Source organism: Ctenopharyngodon idella, chromosome 7 (assembly GCF_019924925.1).
Source record: "Ctenopharyngodon idella isolate HZGC_01 chromosome 7, HZGC01, whole genome shotgun sequence".
Taxonomy (NCBI): Eukaryota; Metazoa; Chordata; class Actinopteri; order Cypriniformes; family Xenocyprididae; genus Ctenopharyngodon; species Ctenopharyngodon idella.
In genome coordinates, this window is record NC_067226.1 from 31,588,512 (window position 1) to 31,608,055 (window position 19,544).

Here is a 19,544-nt window from a genome sequence, read left to right on the forward strand (position 1 = left end):
GCAGGACTGGCTCCAACCTCACATGTATTCATCATCCTGTAACTTGACTGAATGAAAATGAACGGATGCTAACAGCATTTTGGCAGCATGTTTTTAGGAGCATTCATATCACAAGGACAGCCCCTCCTGAAGTAACCTGAGAAATGTCTTGCTCAAGGACACAGTGATAGTCAATGGAGTGCTTCATTACCAGCTAAGATATTTAACCACTACATCACATTACTCTGATGCAAATGACGATACATAAGAGACAATACAAAATACTTGGATTGAAAAAGCAGGGAACCTTTCAGAATTTGTGTATAATTAGCAGTGTTGCCAAGTCGAGCATCACTATTATTATTATTATTGCTCATACTTATTGTTAGGAATTTAAACAAAGTCCCGATCCTATGCATTTAATGCACTGACTCATCCTGCACCATATCTGCTATGAATATAAGTTATACTTCAAATAATGCAGGTTGTTCAGAAGAGGTGTGCTACTTTTCTGAGCGTTTGCACTTGGGTGAAAAAAAAAATCCTATAGATGAATCCCGAATCTGAGCCTTATCATAAACGAAAAACTTGTCCTTTTGACTTGAGTAAGTAGCATCCTAGCATCTGTCCAACCACACACGAGACCAGTTGTTACTGGGAAACTGGCACTCATATTTTCGCATAATTAAAATGTAAAATATTATTCATTTTTTTATTGTTAACTTGCTATTATTGACTGGATTATTCATTTGATATTATGCTGCCATGAAACAGTACAGATATACGTTACTGTTTAAAACTTGGAGTTAGTATGGTTTTTGGGGGATGAAATTAACACTTTTATTCAGCAAGGACACATTAAATTAATTAAAGACAAGACATTTATAAGGTTACAAAAGATTTCTTTTTTAAATAACTGTTGTTCATTCATTTGAACAAAGTATCCTTAAAAAAGAATCATTTCCCACAAAAAAAAAAAAAAAAAAAAAAAAAAAAAATTAAATAGCACAACCATTTTTAATATTGATAATAATCAGAATCTGGTCACACTTTATATTAGGTGATCTTATCTACTATGTACTTACATCAAAAAATCAGTACAATGTACTTACTGTGTTCATATTGTATTGGAAAACACAAGTACTGCTTTTGAGGTGGGATTCGGGTAAGGTAGGGGTCCTTGATTATGATTTCACTTTTTTAACTTTAGTTAGTGTGTAATGTTGCTGTTTGAGCATAAACAACATCTGCAAAGTTACAACACTCAAAGTTCAATGCAAAGGGAGATATTTTCTTTTACAGAAATCGCTTTTTAAGGACTACATCAAACGGCTGTTAGGGACTACAATGAGCTTCTTCCTGGGTTGGTGACATCACTAACCCTAAAATTTACATAAACCCCACCCCCGAGAACACGCAACAAAGGTGGTGCGGCCATGTTGGGCCGCTTTAGAGAAGAGGAAGAGTTGCTGTAGTAGAGTGTTGTTGACATGCTGTCATTTTACTCCGGACTGCTTCACAAACGAGGGTCAATTCAACGCTGGATTTACACAAAAGATTAACATGACGGCACAAGCTATTAAAGCTCCGCCCTCTTTTGGAAAGGGGGCCAGGAGCAGCAGCTCATTTGCATTTAAAGGGACACACACAAAAACAGCATGTTTTTGCTCACACCCAAATAGGGGCAAATTTTTACAAGCTATAATAAATGATCAATGGGGTATTTTGAGCTGAAACTTCACAGACACATTCTGGGAACACCAGAGACTTACAGTACATCTTGTAAATAGATCCCCTTTAAAATATAAGTACAATGTAAAAACATGCATGTACACAATAAGTGCATTGTATCAAATGATTCATTTAAAGGGATAGTTCACCCAAAAATGAAAATTTGATGTTTATCTGCTTACCCCCAGGGCATCCAAGATGTAGGTGACTTTGTTTCTTCAGTAGAACACAAATGATGATTTTTAACTCCAACCGTTGTGGTCTGTCAGTCGTATAATGCTTGTCAATGGGAACACCATCTATAAGAGTAAAAAAAACATGCACAGACAAATCCAAATTAAACACTGCGGCTCGTGACGACACATTGATGTCCTAAGACACGAAACAATCGGTTTGTGCGAGAAACCGAACAGTATTTATATCATTTTTCACCTCTAAAACACCACTATGTCTCTAACAACGGAAGTGATGTCTCGCACTCATTGAAGTATAAGCGTGAGACATCACTTTCATCATCAGAACGCGTGTTCAGACCTCACCAACCGGATGCTCAAGGCAGTTGGACATAGTGGTGTTTTAGAGGTGAAAAATGATATAAATACTGTTTGGTTTCTCGCACAAACCGATTGTTTCGTGTCTTAGGACATCAATGTGTCGTCACGAGCCGCAGTGTTTAATTTGGATTTGTCTGTGCTTGTTTTTTTTTACTCTTATAGATGGAGTTCCCATTGACAAGCATTATAAGGAGTTAAAAATCATCATTTGTGTTCTACTGAAGAAACCTACATCTTGGATGCCCTGGGGGTAAGCAGATAAACATCAAATTTTCATTTTTGGGTGAACTATCCTTTTAAATGTTAGTACATAATAGTTAAAGACACCTAATATAAAGTGGGACCCAGAATTTTTTTCTTGAGCATCAAACTATATTAGAGTGATTTCTGAAGGATCATGTGACACTGAAGACTGGAGTAATGATGCTGAAAATTCAGCTATGATCACAGGAATAAATTAAATTTTTACTATATTTCTGATCAAATAAATACATAGTCCTAGGAGACTTCTTTCAAAAACATAAAAAAATCATACTAACCCCAGCTTTTGAAAGGTTGTGGTAGTAGACATTGTACAAAAACATTTTAAGGCATTTTTTGATACATGTACATCTGTTATTTTTTCTCTTGAATAAATAATCAAGGTGTTGAAACTTCTTCCTCTTGCATCTTCCTCTTTTCTGTATGAGCTTATACATCGTCATAATGACACATTAAACACGTAACCTTAAAATAAAGAATACATGCTTGTTGACCTCAGCTGGAATCATTTATGTCATCCACGATCATAACCACATGTAAAATGAATGCCAGGAGGCTTCTCATAATATCTGAAATATTAACTTGGAACAGGTTTAAAGCGATTTCAACAGTATGCAATAACCCTGAAGTGATCAATAAGCCCTGCAACCCAGTTTCACTTGGCAAACAAAAGTCACATGCAAGTCAATTGCAAAGAATAAAGACATATTTGCCATTGTTTTGTTTTGTTTTTATAGGAGAACTATGCTAACATTTAGAGCTTGAGTAACTATTTTCCACAGAAGTGGTAGAGCAACCACAGCATGATTCATCACAGTCAGCACTATTTAATCACACACACACACACACACACACATACAGTTCAAGACTGTCCAGATAGACTTGATTCTGTCCTGGCCCCATCATTAACTCCTGTATCTTTCCTCACAACATCTCCTGAGACTTCATTCTAACTCTGCAGTCATGGGGAAAGGCTTTTATATCAGTAAGTCCACAGGGTTTGTGCTACTCGGGTTGGCCGCTGGGGCCGTGCTCACCATCCTTACTTTATCAGTGGTCTACGCTAAGGAGAAACGGAAAAACGAGGTGAATAGCACTGACAAGACTCATATGGTGACGACCACAGCACCCTACAGCACCTCAGCACCATCAAACGAACCCTGGGACAAGTACAGACTGCCTGACACCCTTCGTCCTGAGTACTACAATGTGACGCTTTGGCCTCGGTTGGTGGCAGACAAGCAGGGCATGTACATTTTCACTGGGAAATCTGGAGTGGCATTCAAGTGCGTGAAGAAGACCAACCTGATTATTATTCATTCCAATAGACTGAACTTCACCTTGCTGTCGGAGATGCACTATGCGAAACTGACAGGTTTGGAAGGGACACACGCTCCGGCCATACTGAAAACCTGGTTTCAAGAACAAACACAGTTTATGGTAATTCAACTGAAAGAAGATCTACATGTTGGAAAATCCTACTGGCTCTACACAGAATTCAGTGGAGAGCTGTCAGATGACCTAGGAGGATTTTACAGGAGCGAATACGTAGAAAATGGCGTGAAAAAGTAAGATGTGTTGTAGCTATAATTGCTGCTGAAATGACTTTGGTAAGGAGAGATTGAAATGTTTGCATTTTAACAACTTTTGCAATCAGTATCGAAGTAAATACTTATAAAAAGGATATAATAATAATAATAATAATTATTTCATAAATATGAAATGATTTATTATAAAACAATATTTTAATTTTATAAATCAGTATTTAAGTAGGTATCTTTTTTAATTTATAGTATTCTTATGTATAAGGTAAAGGTATTTTAGGTCCTTTAACAGATTACCATTTCTTATACACTATGTTTTTTTTCCCTACAAACTTTAATCAAATTTATAGTTTAAAAATTTAAAAATATTTAATGTATCTCAATTACTAAAAGATTTAGCAAATACAAAAATTTGGAAAAATATATAAATGTAAAAAAAAAAAAAAAAGTTTAAAATAGCTCTGCACTCTTAAAAAATCCATAAAATAATAAAATAGGGCACTGTATTAATTTAACAGACTTTTCCGTGTTTATTTTTTACAGGTGTTTTACATGTATTTTGCATTTTGTGCTTCATTGCGTTGTGTTTTAGGGTTAACGGAAATGTCTGTAAAATTACCGGATAATGTCCTGGTAATGAGCTGCCAGTACTTCTTATTTTATGGATTTTTTTACAGTGTGGAAATCTCAAAAAGTGGAAAAGTCACTGCTGTATATTTTCATAGTTATTGAATTACTAGATGTTTCAGTACACTTTATAATAAATATACAGTAATAAAGTTCTTACAAATCATTAACAAACCATTAGTTTATAGTTAATTCATAGTTAATATAGTCTCTACATTGTAAATATAGTAATATGCTATATACAAATAGTGAGGTCTTCTTTCATTGTCACTGTAATTAACACAATTATTATTGTTTAATAAGCTTGTTTAGGAATTGTTAATTAGCTATTATGAATAAATAGTTCTCACTTTAGATCATGTCACGGAAAATGAGAAAATGTCATTAATTAAGTGCTTTAAACCAACCTTAATTTGACATTAACTGCATTTATATTGAATGTTCCTTAAAAATGTTTACAAATACATTAAGCGCACGCACACACACACACACACACACACACACACACACACACACACACACACACACACACACGTTGGAATATGTTGTTTAAGGGAACTCTCCATAGGCCTAATGGTTTTTATACTGTAAAAACTGTTTATTCTATCCCCTTACACTAACTCTACCCCTAAACCTACCCACCACAGAAAGAATATATATATATATATATATATATATATAAATAAAGAAACACTTAATACTAATGCAGTTAATTTCTAATAAAGGTTGATTTAAAGCAGCATGACTAATCTAAAGTGAGAACTAATGCAGTTAATAAGTTAACAAAGCATAAAAAACATTATATAATGCTTTAGCTAATTAAACAATAACTTGAATGAAGAACTCACTATTTGTATATAGCATATTAATATATTAACAATAGTAGAGACTACAATATATTAACTATAAACTAATAGCTTGAAAATGATTTGTAAGTTCTTTATTACTCTATACTTTTATAAAGTGTTACCAATGTTTTCCTATGAATTCCCTTGAATTACACACTGAATACTAAACATGATATTTGTAAAAACTAGATTGCAAACAGCTGGAAAATTTCCGGAAACTTTTCATGGGAAGTTAAGCTTGGGAATTTTAGAAACTTTTCAAGTTGGAAACCTAACAGGAATTTACAGGAATTAAAAGGTATTAATTGGTAACGTCTTGGGATAATTTATACAAACTGCATAATATCCTAACATAAATATAAACATTTTGTTTGGTCATATGCAGACGTGCATGCAAACTTACATTTTTGACAAACTTACATTCATATATTTGTGAGTATTTAATCGATTCTTCCTTTGAACAACTAAAAAGCATGAATGTTGAATAAAATAAACATATTCCCTATGACCCCCCTCCCCCATTCAAAATGTAAAATGAAAGCAGATTCAGGGGTGTGGCCTCAACAGCCCTGCAGTAAGTAGTGTGCATGTGATTGAGGAAGGGTAGAAATTCATCCGAATTTGCATTAAATATGGTTCTTTTAACCAAGATTATGCTGCAAGATGTTTTTTTGTTTTTTTTTCAACTATATTTAAGTCCCCTGTAACCTGCAAAATTTCCAGTTTATTCCCATATATTCCCGTTAACTCCCATGGAAAGGTTCCAACTTTGAAAATTGCTGGAATTTTGCAACCCAATTGAAGACTAGCTAAATCACATACAAACTTAAAAATAACTTTCATTCTGTCAGAGTTGTTGCCACAACACAAATGCAGCCCACTGCCGCCCGGAAAGCTTTCCCCTGCTTTGATGAGCCGTCAATGAAGGCCGTCTTCCATCTGACTCTCCTACACCCTCCTGGAACTGTGGCCCTTTCTAACGGCATGGAGCTGGGTTAGTGCTCACACCAATGACACGTGTAATAGGTAGCCTATTGAGGGTATCATAATATTTATATATTTATAACAAGCTCAACATTCAAACACATCTAGCCTATATAGCCTACTAAGGGTTTGATTGTGTTGATTGAGACAATAATTAAACAATTTTCACAACTGAAATAACTTTCTGAAATAAATATCATATAAATTATGAAAATCATCAATTATGACATTGAGCATGTGCTTCTAGATTCAGTGGGATGCATATCTTATGACGACTTTTATTTTTATTGATTTTTAAAAAAAATAGTAGGCTTAAACCAGAGGATCTACATCATGGCTTTTAAAGTAAGACACAGTATCAATCAGAGATTTTGAGCTCACAAATCTTTTGAAGTTGAAGACACATTGCCAATCTGAAAGACTTTAGAAGTTTAGACCTTACCAATTATGTCAGCTTGACTGAAGTTTTTCCAAAGTTGTAATGGTAGCCTTGATTGTTTGGTGTGGTTTATAATCTGCTCTTTAATCATTGATGCTTTATCATATTTTCCCCTACAGCAACAGTGTTATATGACGAGATTTGCATTTAACATTTATTTTCAAAGGTTTTTTTCCTATATACTGCTTGGGGTCATTAAGATTTTTTTTAAAGAAATTATTACTTTTACTCAGCAAGGATGCATTAAATTGATCAAAAGTGACAGTAAAGACATTTTAATATTACAGATAATTTCAAATAAATGCTGCTCTTGTGCACTTTTTATTAATCAAAGAAATGTTTTCAAAACACACTGTTTTCAACACTGATAATGTTTCTTGAGCACCAAATCAGCATATTCGAATAATTTCTGAAGGATCATGTGACACATGATATTTAAAATATATTAAAGGTGACCTATATGCCCCTTTTTACAAGATGTAACATAAGTCTCAGGTGTCCCCAGAATGAAAAGTTTCAGCTCAAAATAATACCCCATGGATTTTTATTATACCATGTTTTAACTGATTATTTTTGTTGTCACTTGTGAAAACATAATAGCGGCGCCGTGGGTGAAAACCAAGCGGCAACCTCCCCCAGTTTCTCTTGAAGCCAATACGGAAGTGACTTAAACTGCAATTCATCGACTGGCCAAAGGCTCCAAAAGAGAGCAGAATCTCATTGACCCCCATGTTAAAATGCCCAACTTTACAGCAGAAAAAAACATGTTTACAGCCTGGTACAAATTGTGGTTTTGGTCTGTACAGCTAATTTTGCCCTTCATGATAACTCTGAGGGGGGTGAATTTTTTTATAACTCATTCGTTTAAATTATATTAAGCCTTAAAGTTCTGCATAATTAAGGGCGTGGTCACTTGAGTGACAGGTGGAGTGCTGCTGCTGTCTGAGCCGTCATGTTACCTCAGCTAATTCCAGTCGCTGAATTTGGCATCTCTGGCATGTTTGTGCTTTTTTGGGATTATTTTATACAATTATAAAATAATAATATATACAATTATAAAATTATATGGCTTGCTGCGTTAATGGTTGAGACTCGAGACAGATGTGTGTGTGTGTGGAAAATAAACAGAACACGCGTTGTTGGATCGTGGCATTGGCTAAAAGTTTTGTTTGTGAGATTTACTATGACAATGGCGGGAGGATATAAAACTTCGACAGCAGTGCTTGGATATAATAACTAAAACTGCTGCATTTTGAAAAATTATACTTTGGATGCGGGCTCATTTGTTAGTGAGATATATACGATCATATACAGCTTTACAACATAAACGCTGCCCAGGTTGCATAATTTCTTAAAGAACGATGATGGAGAGCAGATCGTTCAGAAGAAATGTGATGCAAACAATGGATAATCTGTATCTGGTTAATATCAATATTTCATGGATTTAACACTTTTGTGGACAAAAAGTAGTTTTTAGTTTTTCGATGGACGGAATATCATGGATATTTTACCCAAGTGCAACGGATTGGATTCATCTCGCGATCGCCATTTCATTATAAAGGTATAAAGTCCCGTTTGATTTTTCGTGTTGTTATTTGCACACCCGACACAATTTACAATTACTGGTGCTGGAGCATCTATATCATAAAAAAGACACTGTAGATTGACAGTAAACCTTTAGAACTTTCTAATGATATAACTTGTTATCTTTAGGTGTCTAAGATAGATAGATATCTCCTTTGCCTGCTTACATGATCACGTCGCGCTAGGCGGGCGTGCTTGCAGCGACCAGGCGCCTCAGTTCCAACCATGTCCCGCCTCTTTGCCCATTTTCAGTTATCCGGGAGTGACAGTGCTAAGATGGCAGCAGCCTCATTTTCGCTTCAAAAATGTTTTTCAGAAATCTACGGGTGACGTCATGAACACTACGTCCATATTTTTTTTACAGTCTATGTTGAAAACATACAGATTAAGTGGTGGTAATATTATAATAAGATTCCCTTCCTACGTCACTAGGGGAGCGAAATCTGAACGGCTCGTTTTTTTTTCACATGCTTGCAGAGAAAGGCTTACCGAAACAAAGTTACTGGGTTGTCCTTTTTCACGTTCTCTGGGTTGGTAGATGCACCGGAGACCCGATTATAGAGTTATAGAAAAAGTCAGATTTTCATGATATGTCCCCTTTAAAATAGAAAATACTTATTTTAAATTGTAATATTATTTCAATTATAATTTTACTCTTTTAACTGTATTTTTGATCAAATAAATGCAGCCTGATAGGTGAGCTTCTTTCAAAAACACTAAAGAATCTTATAGACCCCAAACTTTTGAACTAATGTATTGCATGGATTCAACTGCAGACATTTTAATTCTTAACTCATGTTCTCACATTTCTAGGCACTGAAAGCATCAGCATAGATAATCAAGAGGTTTTACTGACCAGATTTGAGCCAACTGAAAAAATGTCGACATATCTGTTGGCCTTCGTCGTCAGCGAATTCATCAACATACAAACCCCACCAGAGACCAATGTTTTGGTAGACAATCAAGATATTCTCACTCTCTAGCTCTCTTCTTTCCTTTTATACAAATCTTTTAAATGCAGATAACAGAATAAAATTTTTTTTATTACATCCCCTGTTTGTATCTTTCCATTAAATGCATAAAAAAAACACCTTTTTATTTTAGATCAGAATCTGGGGACGTAGAGAAGCCATTGCGAATGGACAGGGAGATTACGCCCTTAATGTGACATTCCCTATTTTGAAGTATTTCGAAAAGTATTACAACACCAAATACCCCCTATCCAAATCAGGTGAGAGTTTAAACATGCAAGTTCTTTCCAAACTTTGTGTCTCAATCAGTTACATACATAAACAGTGGGGGGCCATTAAGGGGAAAAAAACGGTCAGACTAATACTTTCCTATCCCTAGACCAAATCGCACTGCCTGATTTCGCTGCTGGAGCAATGGAAAACTGGGGTCTGGTCACATACCGAGAATCATCTCTTTTCTACGACCCAAAAGTATCCTCTAATGAAGATAAAGAATGGGTGGTCACTGTAATCACACATGAACTTGCACACATGGTATGTGGACTATGTGGTATGTTTCTAATAGTGGTCTTATTTTAAAAACTACTTTATCTAATCAATTTAACCAATGACAATAAATAAATTTAGTGGTTTGGGAACCTTGTGACCATGAGATGGTGGAACGACCTGTGGCTCAACGAAGGCTTTGCGAGTTATGTGTCATATCTTGGAGCTGATTATGCTGAACCCACCTGGAATGTTGTAAGTTTTTATTCACTATATTATTCACTATATTTAATAAAGATCATTTATATGTTCACAAAATACACAATAACCATAAATTAGGATTAAACTAACCTTCACGCAGATGACGTTTCAGACTGCCATTGTTTGTTTTCTGTTGCTGTCCATCCAGATGACTAGTAAACGAGAACGTTTTTGTATTTACTCAGGTTTTAATCTGCATTTTAATCAGGGTTTTAGCGGCTTGCTCCATGAACCGTTGTTTGAGTATCACGTTAAAATATTTACGTCACGCAAACACCCGCTTGCTATTTTCCAACGAAAATCACTCCTTTTTGCGTACGTTATTAAAGGTATCATTTTGATGTGAATTAAGCCATACACGTAGCTTAATTAATACTTATTCATTCTTAATTTGCGACATGATTAGCAGCGTCTTCCTTTCACCCTAAATGCGTGGCCTACGGGGTGAACGTCACGTCACGTAATTAATATTCATGAGCAAAGTTAAGACGTTTTTGCTGGCTACAGATAGTTTGTGCTCTTTATAGAAGTTACTGTTAACACGTATGTACTTTTTAATAACATTAAATAATGCTTAACAGATAATTTGTTAAAATACATAATGAATAAATATATATGAAGATGTAACAAGTTAGCTGTCTTTTGTCTCTCCCGAAGAAAGATCTGATGGTGCTGCAGCAGGTTCAAAGGGCATTTGCAGTCGACGCTCTTGTTTCCTCACATCCGCTGTCTTCAAGAGAGGATGAAATCATTACACCGGATCAAATCGATGACCTATTTGATACCATCACGTATAGCAAGGTTGTCAAAGACAACTTAAAATAACACTATTAAAGGGTTAGTTCACCCAAAAAAGAAAATTCTGTCATTAATTACTCACCCTCATGTCGTTCCAAACACGTAAGACCTTCGTTCAACTTTGGAACACAAATTAAGATATTTTTGATGAAATCCGTGAGCCTTCTGGCCTCCGATAGACTACAACACAATAATCAATTTCAAGGTCCAGAAAGGTAGTAAAGACATGGTTAAAATAGTACATGTGACTACAGCAGTTGTTATGAAGCGGCGAGAAAACTTTTTGTGTGCAAAAAACAAACAAAAATAACAACTTTATTCAACAATTTCTTCTCTTCTATTTCAGTCTCCTATACTGTTGATGCAGTAAACAGAGTGCAGAAGAAATTGTTGAATAAAGTCGTTATTTTTTGTTTGATTTTGTGCACAAAAAGTATTCTTATTGCTTCATAACATTAAGGTTGAACCACTGTAGTCACATGGACTATTTTACCGATGTCTTTACTACCTTTCTGGACCTTGAAATTGATTATTGTGTTTAAGTCTATCGGAGGCCAGCAGGCTCTTGGATTTCATAAAAAATATCTTAATTTGTGTTCCGAAGATAAACGAAGGTCTTACGGGTGTGGAACGACATGAGGGTGAGTAATTAATGACAGAATTTTCATTTTTGGGTGAACTAACCCTTTAAGCTTTGTTATATTGCAATGTTTTTAGTTAGTTTTAGTTTACCATAAATCTTTGTCGTTGCAGGGGGCTGCAATACTGAGAATGCTGTCTGAGTTTCTGTCGGAGCCTGTCTTTGCTAAAGGACTTCATGTAATTAAAGGGTTTGATGTTTTAAAGTTTGAGTGACTTTTCCCCTCAGAATAACACTTGTACATGATTCCCACAGAATTACTTGCATGAGTATGCATACAGCAACACTGTGTACACAGATCTTTGGAAAAAACTGCAGGAAGTAAGTTACAAAATTGATGGAATGGATTCCTTAAATATTAGTGTTACTGTGTTTGTTTTTCAGCCATCATTTTTATGATAATTTGATTCGTATGAAATCTTTTTTTTTTTTTTTTTTTTAGGTTGCAGATGCAGATTCAAGCGTCCAGCTCCCAGCCTCAATAAATGAAATTATGAATCGCTGGATTCTTCAGATGGGTTTCCCTGTAGTAACTATTGACACTCAAACAGGAAGTATCTCTCAGCAGCACTTCCTGATAGACCCAGAGGCAGTAGTAGACAAGCCATCTGACTACAGGTATGTTTACCCTGACAATATTAGTCATGTTCTATTGTTTTAGAACTTGTTTAAAGTGTACTCTGTGTATTTTCAAAAATAATTGCAGTTACGAATGGTTTGTGCCAATCACATGGATGAAGAGTGGCAGTAAAATGGGCCAGCGCTGGCTGCTTACAAAATCTGCTTCATATGAGTCCATGAAGACAGATACTGACTGGGTATTGGCCAACCTAAATGTCACGGGATACTACAGGGTTAATTATGATTCCCACAACTGGGAACGTCTTCTTACACAACTGACTACAGATCATAAAGTGAGTATCCCTTTACATTTAAAGGTAGGGTAGGCAATATCGGAGAGACTAGCAATAGCAAGCTAGCTTTGAAAGCATAAGATCCCACCCTCCCTTCAAAACACATGAACGCACACATCAGAGTCTGCAAAGCATCACGAGAGATGGCGTTACATTACCTCATGTCTCAAAGCACATAACCTTACAATAATAATGAACGTAAACAACTTACAGAGCTCTTACTTGTACCACCTGACTGCTGCAGATTCATTTTGGTGTTGATAGTGTAGATTCGGACCAAATGCAATGATTGGACGAACATTTTTTGGTCCTCAGACTTCCATAGAAGATATATACGTACATGTTTTTTTAATATTTAGACCACTTCTGTTATTGATTGCTATCAGGATGTGAAGAGAGTTTCAACCAGTATAACAAAAAGTGTTCATAAAAAATATATATATTTTTATAAGTTACATATAAGTTTTTTTAACCCCTTTACACATAGGTTATTTCAGTTCTTAACAGGGCCCAGATTATTGATGATGCATTTAATTTGGCAAGGTAAGCTCTCAGACATTTAATCAATGGACAAAATTAATTTGCTCTAAATAATAATAAAATTGATAATCTGAATCTGATTCAAAGGGCAGAGATAGTCAACATAACCCTGGCTCTGAGAACAACCATGTATCTCTCCAAAGAGAAAGAGTACATACCATGGGAATCTGCCATAAGAAATTTGGAGTACTTTTTCCACATGTTTGACCGATCAGAAGTTTATGGACCTTTGCAGGTATCCATTTTAATCTATTATAATTAATAATATGCTTATATATTTATATACATACATACATTCTACAATTTTATTAATTTTCATAACCCACAGTCAGAAAATGTTCATTCAGGACTGTAAAATACCAGATGTTTATTTATCTATTTCTTTAAAACAATCCAGACTTACCTGCGGGGAAAGGTGCAACCTCTTTTTGACCACTTCAAAGTTATCACATCAAACTGGACTCAGAAACCCCCAAGATACTTGGACCAGTAAATACAAGATTCCCTCTTTCACATTTTATTCTAAAATTACTTTAATATCACAACACACATATCCAGGGCTTGACATTTACACCTGCCAACCCGCCAAATGCGGGTGGATTACAGCAGTGGCGTGTAACGCAGTCACTCCTACTAGCCACACTGTTGGGTTGAATTTTATATATAATATATACATTTTTCAATTGTAGTCTTCTGAAAGGCATCTTAAGTGCAATGTAGTGTTGTCAAAAATATTGATTTTTCGATACTGAAATATCTGAAACACTTCCAATACTCATTTTCCGCAGAATAGATACACGATACCAGCTGCTCTTTCTCTCTCTCTCATCTCTCCGACAGCGAGTCGACACACAAACCCTCCTCCGCTCACTCACTCGTTTCATTTGCTCCGAATGAAATATTGTTGGTGTTACAGGGCATGAATTTTGGCGTGGGATTGCGCATAATTTTACTAATTCCTGCAGATTTTGTGATCACACCCAAAGTGCGCCACATAAATCCGCCTCTCAGTACTAAATTGAGTTCTTTTTCGCTGCTTATTGCACTTAAACAGTCAAATACACACAAAATAATCAATCGGATTGAAAAACGTCCATGTAAACACCTTAATTGATCTGACTGAGCTCGATCCAAATGAAATTTCGATTAGATTGGAAGGGGTGGTTTATTCCTTTTCTAATTCGATCCAACAGCAAAAAATGACCATGTAAACGCTCGAATCCGACTACTTTCTCAATCGTATTCAGAAGTCTCTGGGGCGCATGCGCAGTGCAATGTTAACACGCATTACGCAGTGCGCAAGTTTCACGTTCACAAAAAAAAAATGTTGCTAATTTATGAATGTGTATGCCAACAGGGCAAAAATAACGATGAGCTCTGTTTGTGACACGTCCATGGTTGTCTCCGCAAGTGTGATTGATATGACGTCACATGCAGAGCGCGTGCGCAAAAGTTTTAATCGGAATGTATATAAAACACATATAAACGGATATTTGAATCAGATTACAATGTTTAGAGTACATGTAAACAGATCTGCAATCAGATTCAATTAATTCTGATTGATGAAAATAGGAGCATGTAAACATAGCCAATGACACTCAGGATCTGTTGTGCACCAAATCCTTTGACATCCTGTCAGTCATCTCTCCTTACTCTCGTCACTTGATAAGTGAAATCTGATGTACTGTGATCTACCGCAGCAAGCCTAACCATGTCCCTTTGGGGGCTCCGTAGAATGCATTATTCATTTTTTCCGTGACTTTCCAAATTCGGGCACATCCCTACTAGGCATTCTAGAAACTTCCAGGCAGGTGTGTTGAGGCAGATTTAGTGCTAAACTCTGCAGGACAGCAGCCCTCCAGGACAGAGTTTGGAAAGTTAAACGTACTATGAAAACTTCCTTCCCAGTAAAAAAAAAAAAAGACATTTATTGAAACTAAGCAACTCGTTCTGTATTGACGTCAGACAGACCATAAGAAGACATGACCACCCATTTTTAAACATTAACATGACCACATTGAGGTAATGAGGAAATTAATATATACTATTATTCATTATCATAAGAACAATCTGTCAATGCTTGTGCAAACCTACTGGTAATTTCGCGTGCAAGAGAGGATGTTTACATAAAAATCATATACTGTAGGCACAACCACAAACAACATCTTGTTTAATTATAATGGTCAGAGTGGAATATGGTCTTAAAAAAACAAAACTATTTCTGTTATTGCTGGCACTATACGTGGACCTCAGTAATAATAAAAAAATGAAACAATGAAATGACCCCTTTAAACTCTCCTCTAAATGGAGAAGTTATATAACATATGAGAGTTAAAATCACTTCTGTTTTTGCATAAAAATTAGGGATGGAGTTTACTGAAATACTGTCTGATTTGTGTGATTTCTGTTTATAGATACAACGAACCGAATGTTATTTCAATGGCCTGCAAAACTGGAGTGAAAGGATGTTCAGAGCTCACTAGGATGTGGTACAGACAATGGATGAAGACGCCTGACAGTAACCCGTATGACAACCACTTCTCTCAGCCCGAAAGTTTATTTCATGCCAGTTCAGTCTGATTCTGCTAATCACTTTTAGTTTTGTTACAGTCAGAATACAGTTCAAGCCAGTTTAGTTCACTTCTCTGTTCTTTTCATTTGGTTCATGGGAGTTTAATTCAGTTCAGTTCTACTCTGAAGCTAGTTCAGCTCGTTCCAGGTCTGTTCACACCATTGATTTTAGTTCATCAATTTAATTCAGTTTAAGTCGGAGTTCAGTTCAAACCAGTTCAGTTCTTTCTAGTTCTGTTCATTCAAGCATTGATCACTCTTACTGGTTCGGTTCTGTTCAGTAAATTTCAGTTTTTTTTTTTTCCACTCAAGAATTCCCCCACATCTGAAGCCCACCGTGTACTGTAATGCCATCGCCGCTGGTGGTGTTGAGGAGTGGGATTTTGGATGGAAGATGTTCAAGAACAGTACTATTGGTGGAGAGGCAAAGAAACTGTTACTTGGTCTATCATGCACTAAAGTGCCCTGGCTGTTAAACAGGTGAGCCCTATATATACTGCATCTCAGAACATACACTGTTGTTCAAATGTTTGGGGTCAGTAACTGATCAAAAGTGACTGCAAATACATTAAAGGGGTGGTTGATTATGATTTCACATTATGAAGTATGAACTTTAGTTAGTGTGTAATGTTGCTGTTTGAGCATAAACAACATCTGCAAAGTTACGACGCTCAAAGTTCAATGGAAAGGGAGATATTTTCTTTTAAAGAATTGTCTGTTTAAGGACTACAACAAACGGCTTGTAGGGACTACAACGAGCTTCTTCCCGGGTTGGTGACAACACTAACCCTAACATTTACATAAACCCCACCCCCGAGAACACACAGCAAAGGGGGTGAGGCCATGTTGGGCTGCTTTAGAGAAGAGGAAGAGTTGTTGTAGTAGAGTTTTGTTGTCATGCCGTCATTTTACGCTGGACTGCTTCACAAACGAGGGTCAATTCAATGCTGGATTTGCACAAAAGATTAACATGACGGCACATGCTAGTCGATGAGTTGAATCAACTCCACAGAAACTACATAAATTTATCCACTAACCGTTCAGAAATGTCCAGTTTCATTCTAAAAGTTGTAACTTCTTCCTGAGTCTCTCCATCAGTGTCGACTCCGGTTTGAACAATGTAAGGCTGAACACCGTTACTGACAATCCTCATTTTGGCTGCGCGAGATTCTCCAGCTTTGTTGTTGAGGAACTGCAGCACGAGCTGTTAAAGCTCCGCCCTCTTTGTAGGAGCAGCAGCTCATTTGCATTTAAAGGGACACACACAAAAATGTGTTTTTGCTCACACCCAAATAGAGGCAAACCTAACAAGCTATAATAAATGATCTGTGGGGTATTTTGAGCTGAAACTTAACAGACACATTCTGGGGACACCAGAGACTTATATTACATCTTGTGAAAGCGGCATAATATGTCCCCTTTAATAATGTTTTAAAAGATTTGTTATTACGAAATGCTGTTCTTTTAAACTTTCTGTTCATCAAAGAATCCTGATACAAAGTCTTTTACAGTTTCCTCAAAAATACGAAGCAGCACAACTGTTGTCCACTTGGATAATAATCAGAAAAGTTTCTTAAACATCAGATCAGCATATTAGAATGATTTCTGAAGGATCATGTGACACTGAAGACTGGAGTAATGATGCTGAAAATTCAGCTTTTAATCACAGGAATTAATTACACATTAAAATATATTCACATAGAAAACAGTTATTTAAAATTGTAATAATATTTCACAATTTTACTGTATTTTTTATCAAATAAATGCAGCCTTGATGAACAGAAGAGACTTCTTTCAAAAACATTTAAAAAATCTTACTGACCCCAAACTTTTGAACAGTATAGTATGTATTGGTATTCTGTTTATTTTAATGAATTTGTTTTAATAGTTTATCTCTTGTCAACTTAGATACTTGTATATGTAATATATACTGATTTAATTGCCTTTTGTTTTATAAAGGTACCTGGAATACACAATGGATCCGAACCAGATCAGGAAGCAGGACATTATGTTCGCCATTTCGTATGTTGCGGGCAACGAAATAGGGCAGCCGTTGGCTTGGGACTTTATCAGAGCCAACTGGGAATCTTTAATTAAAGAGTAAGTAGTGTGTTTCCTTCTATCTGCAAAACATGTATTATTTATTCTCTCTATTGACCTTTTCTGTTACGTGATCTCCATAGTTATGATGGCGGATCCTTTTTTGGAAGTTTGATTCTGCGCATCATAAAAAAGTTTTCTACAAAATTTGAACTGCAACAGGTTTGTGCTATTTGAATGGGACGGGTCAAATACAAAACAAATATTAATACACTACCGTTCAAATGTTTGAGGATGATATGATTTTGAAATAAGTCTCTTATGCTTACTAAGACTTCATATATTTATATAGTAAAAACAACAATTTAAATCGATAATTTTCTAATGTAATATATTTTAAAATGTAATTTATTCCTGTGAGGAGAAAAAGGTTTCTAATTATTTCTAAAGGTAATTTTTATAAAAACAATTATTGAAGCCAAACTTTTGCACAGTAGTGTCTATGTAATATTTTGTATTTTAAATTTATGCTTAAAATTAATGTCTGTTGTTATGCTGTATTCTATTTTTTCTTGAGATATGTAGTAGACATGACACATGAAAATGTGTGTATTTATCTCTTTCTTTCTCTCTGTTTCTTTGACAAACCACAGTTACAGCAATTCAAAGAGGACATTGCAGCGAGTGCTTTTAGCTTTGGCACACATGCAATAGAACAGGCCATCGAGCAGACGAAAGCCAACGTTAAATGGGTTTCTGAAAACAAAGCTCAAGTGATGAATTGGCTGACTGAACAGTCGGTCTAAACACAGTCTCATTATGACTGTTCTATATTTTTGTATATACTGTAATATTTTCATATTTACATAAGTATTTTACAGTATATATTTATATTTTGAAAACACACAGAGCTTTTCTAATCAAGTCTGATTATCTGCTGTGCCTTTGATTTATAAATTAACTAGATAATTAAAATATTTATTTTATATCTTTGTCATTTATAATCCTGAAGTCAGTCTTCCTACACTCAAATAATGTATTTTTATGCATTTAAATATTTTGCAATAAACATCAAATATGTTTATGCTCTTAATCTCTAGTGTTATATTGTAATGTCAACTTCAAATCAAAAAGTTTTGAGTGTGTGTGTGTCTGAGTGTGTCTCTTGAGTGTGAGTGTGTGTGTGTGTTTGAGTGTGCGTGTTTTTGTGACATATCAGGACACAAATTTGTATAATGACATGGGTATGACATAGGTATTACAAGTAGAGGGTGACTTATGAGGACATTACCCCATGTCACCATTTTTCAAAAGGCTTATAAATCAAACAGAATGAGTTTTTTTGAGAAAGTAAAAATGTGCACAGTTTCCTGTGATGGGTAGGTTTAGGAGTAGGGCGATAGAAAATACGGTTTGTACAGTATAAAAATCACTACGCCTATGGAATGTCCCCACAATTCACAAAAACAAACCTGTGTGTGTGTGTGTGTGGTTCAGTTAAACTTAATGTTATGGGGACAAAATATCACCACAAAGATGGAAATATGCGAAATCCTTGTCCTTGTGAGGACATTTTTTTTATCCCCATGAGAAAAACAGCTTATAAATCAAACTAAGTCATGTTTTTTGAGAATGTAAGAATGCAGAAAGTTTTCTGTGATGGGTAGATTTAGGGTTAGGAGATAGAATATACAGTTTGTACAGTATAAAAATCATTATGTCTATAGAAAATCCCCATAAAACATAAAAACCCAACATGTGTGTTGTAAACC

General features: G+C 35.5%; 2 protein-coding genes across 3 annotated transcripts in view; both read left to right on the forward strand.

Moving 5' to 3' along the window:
- The window catches only part of anpepa (alanyl (membrane) aminopeptidase a), a 29,907-nt gene extending 26,986 nt beyond the window's left edge, over window positions 1–2,921 (forward strand). For both annotated transcript variants that reach the window (XM_051900607.1, XM_051900608.1), the window contains exon 22: window positions 5–2,921. The gene's annotated coding sequence lies outside the window, so the exon portion shown is untranslated. The remainder of the gene's footprint in view (window positions 1–4) is intronic.
- Window positions 2,922–3,356: 435 nt separating this feature from the next.
- anpepla (alanyl (membrane) aminopeptidase-like a) lies at window positions 3,357–18,865 on the forward strand. Its single transcript, XM_051900606.1, has 19 exons — window positions 3,357–4,093; window positions 6,396–6,538; window positions 9,365–9,504; window positions 9,656–9,782; window positions 9,902–10,056; window positions 10,150–10,263; window positions 10,927–11,070; window positions 11,821–11,886; window positions 11,963–12,028; window positions 12,150–12,325; window positions 12,414–12,621; window positions 13,109–13,164; window positions 13,249–13,396; window positions 13,559–13,650; window positions 15,576–15,686; window positions 16,045–16,212; window positions 17,692–17,832; window positions 17,916–17,994; window positions 18,426–18,865. Exons 1-19 carry the CDS (start codon window positions 3,489–3,491, stop codon window positions 18,576–18,578), a joined length of 2,892 nt encoding a protein of 963 aa, XP_051756566.1. The 5' UTR covers window positions 3,357–3,488; the 3' UTR covers window positions 18,579–18,865.
- The last annotated feature ends 679 nt before the right edge of the window (window positions 18,866–19,544 follow it).

Bases quoted from the DNA above. Each gene is read 5' to 3' on its own strand.
- anpepla (XM_051900606.1), top strand. From the start codon at position 3,489: ATGGGGAAAGGCTTTTATATCAGTAAGTCCACAGGGTTTGTGCTACTC. The intron at 12,622-13,108 runs GTGAGTATCCCT...CTTTACACATAG, and splicing joins AACTGACTACAGATCATAAA to GTTATTTCAGTTCTTAACAG. The intron at 13,651-15,575 runs GTAAATACAAGA...TTCTGTTTATAG, and splicing joins CCCCCAAGATACTTGGACCA to ATACAACGAACCGAATGTTA.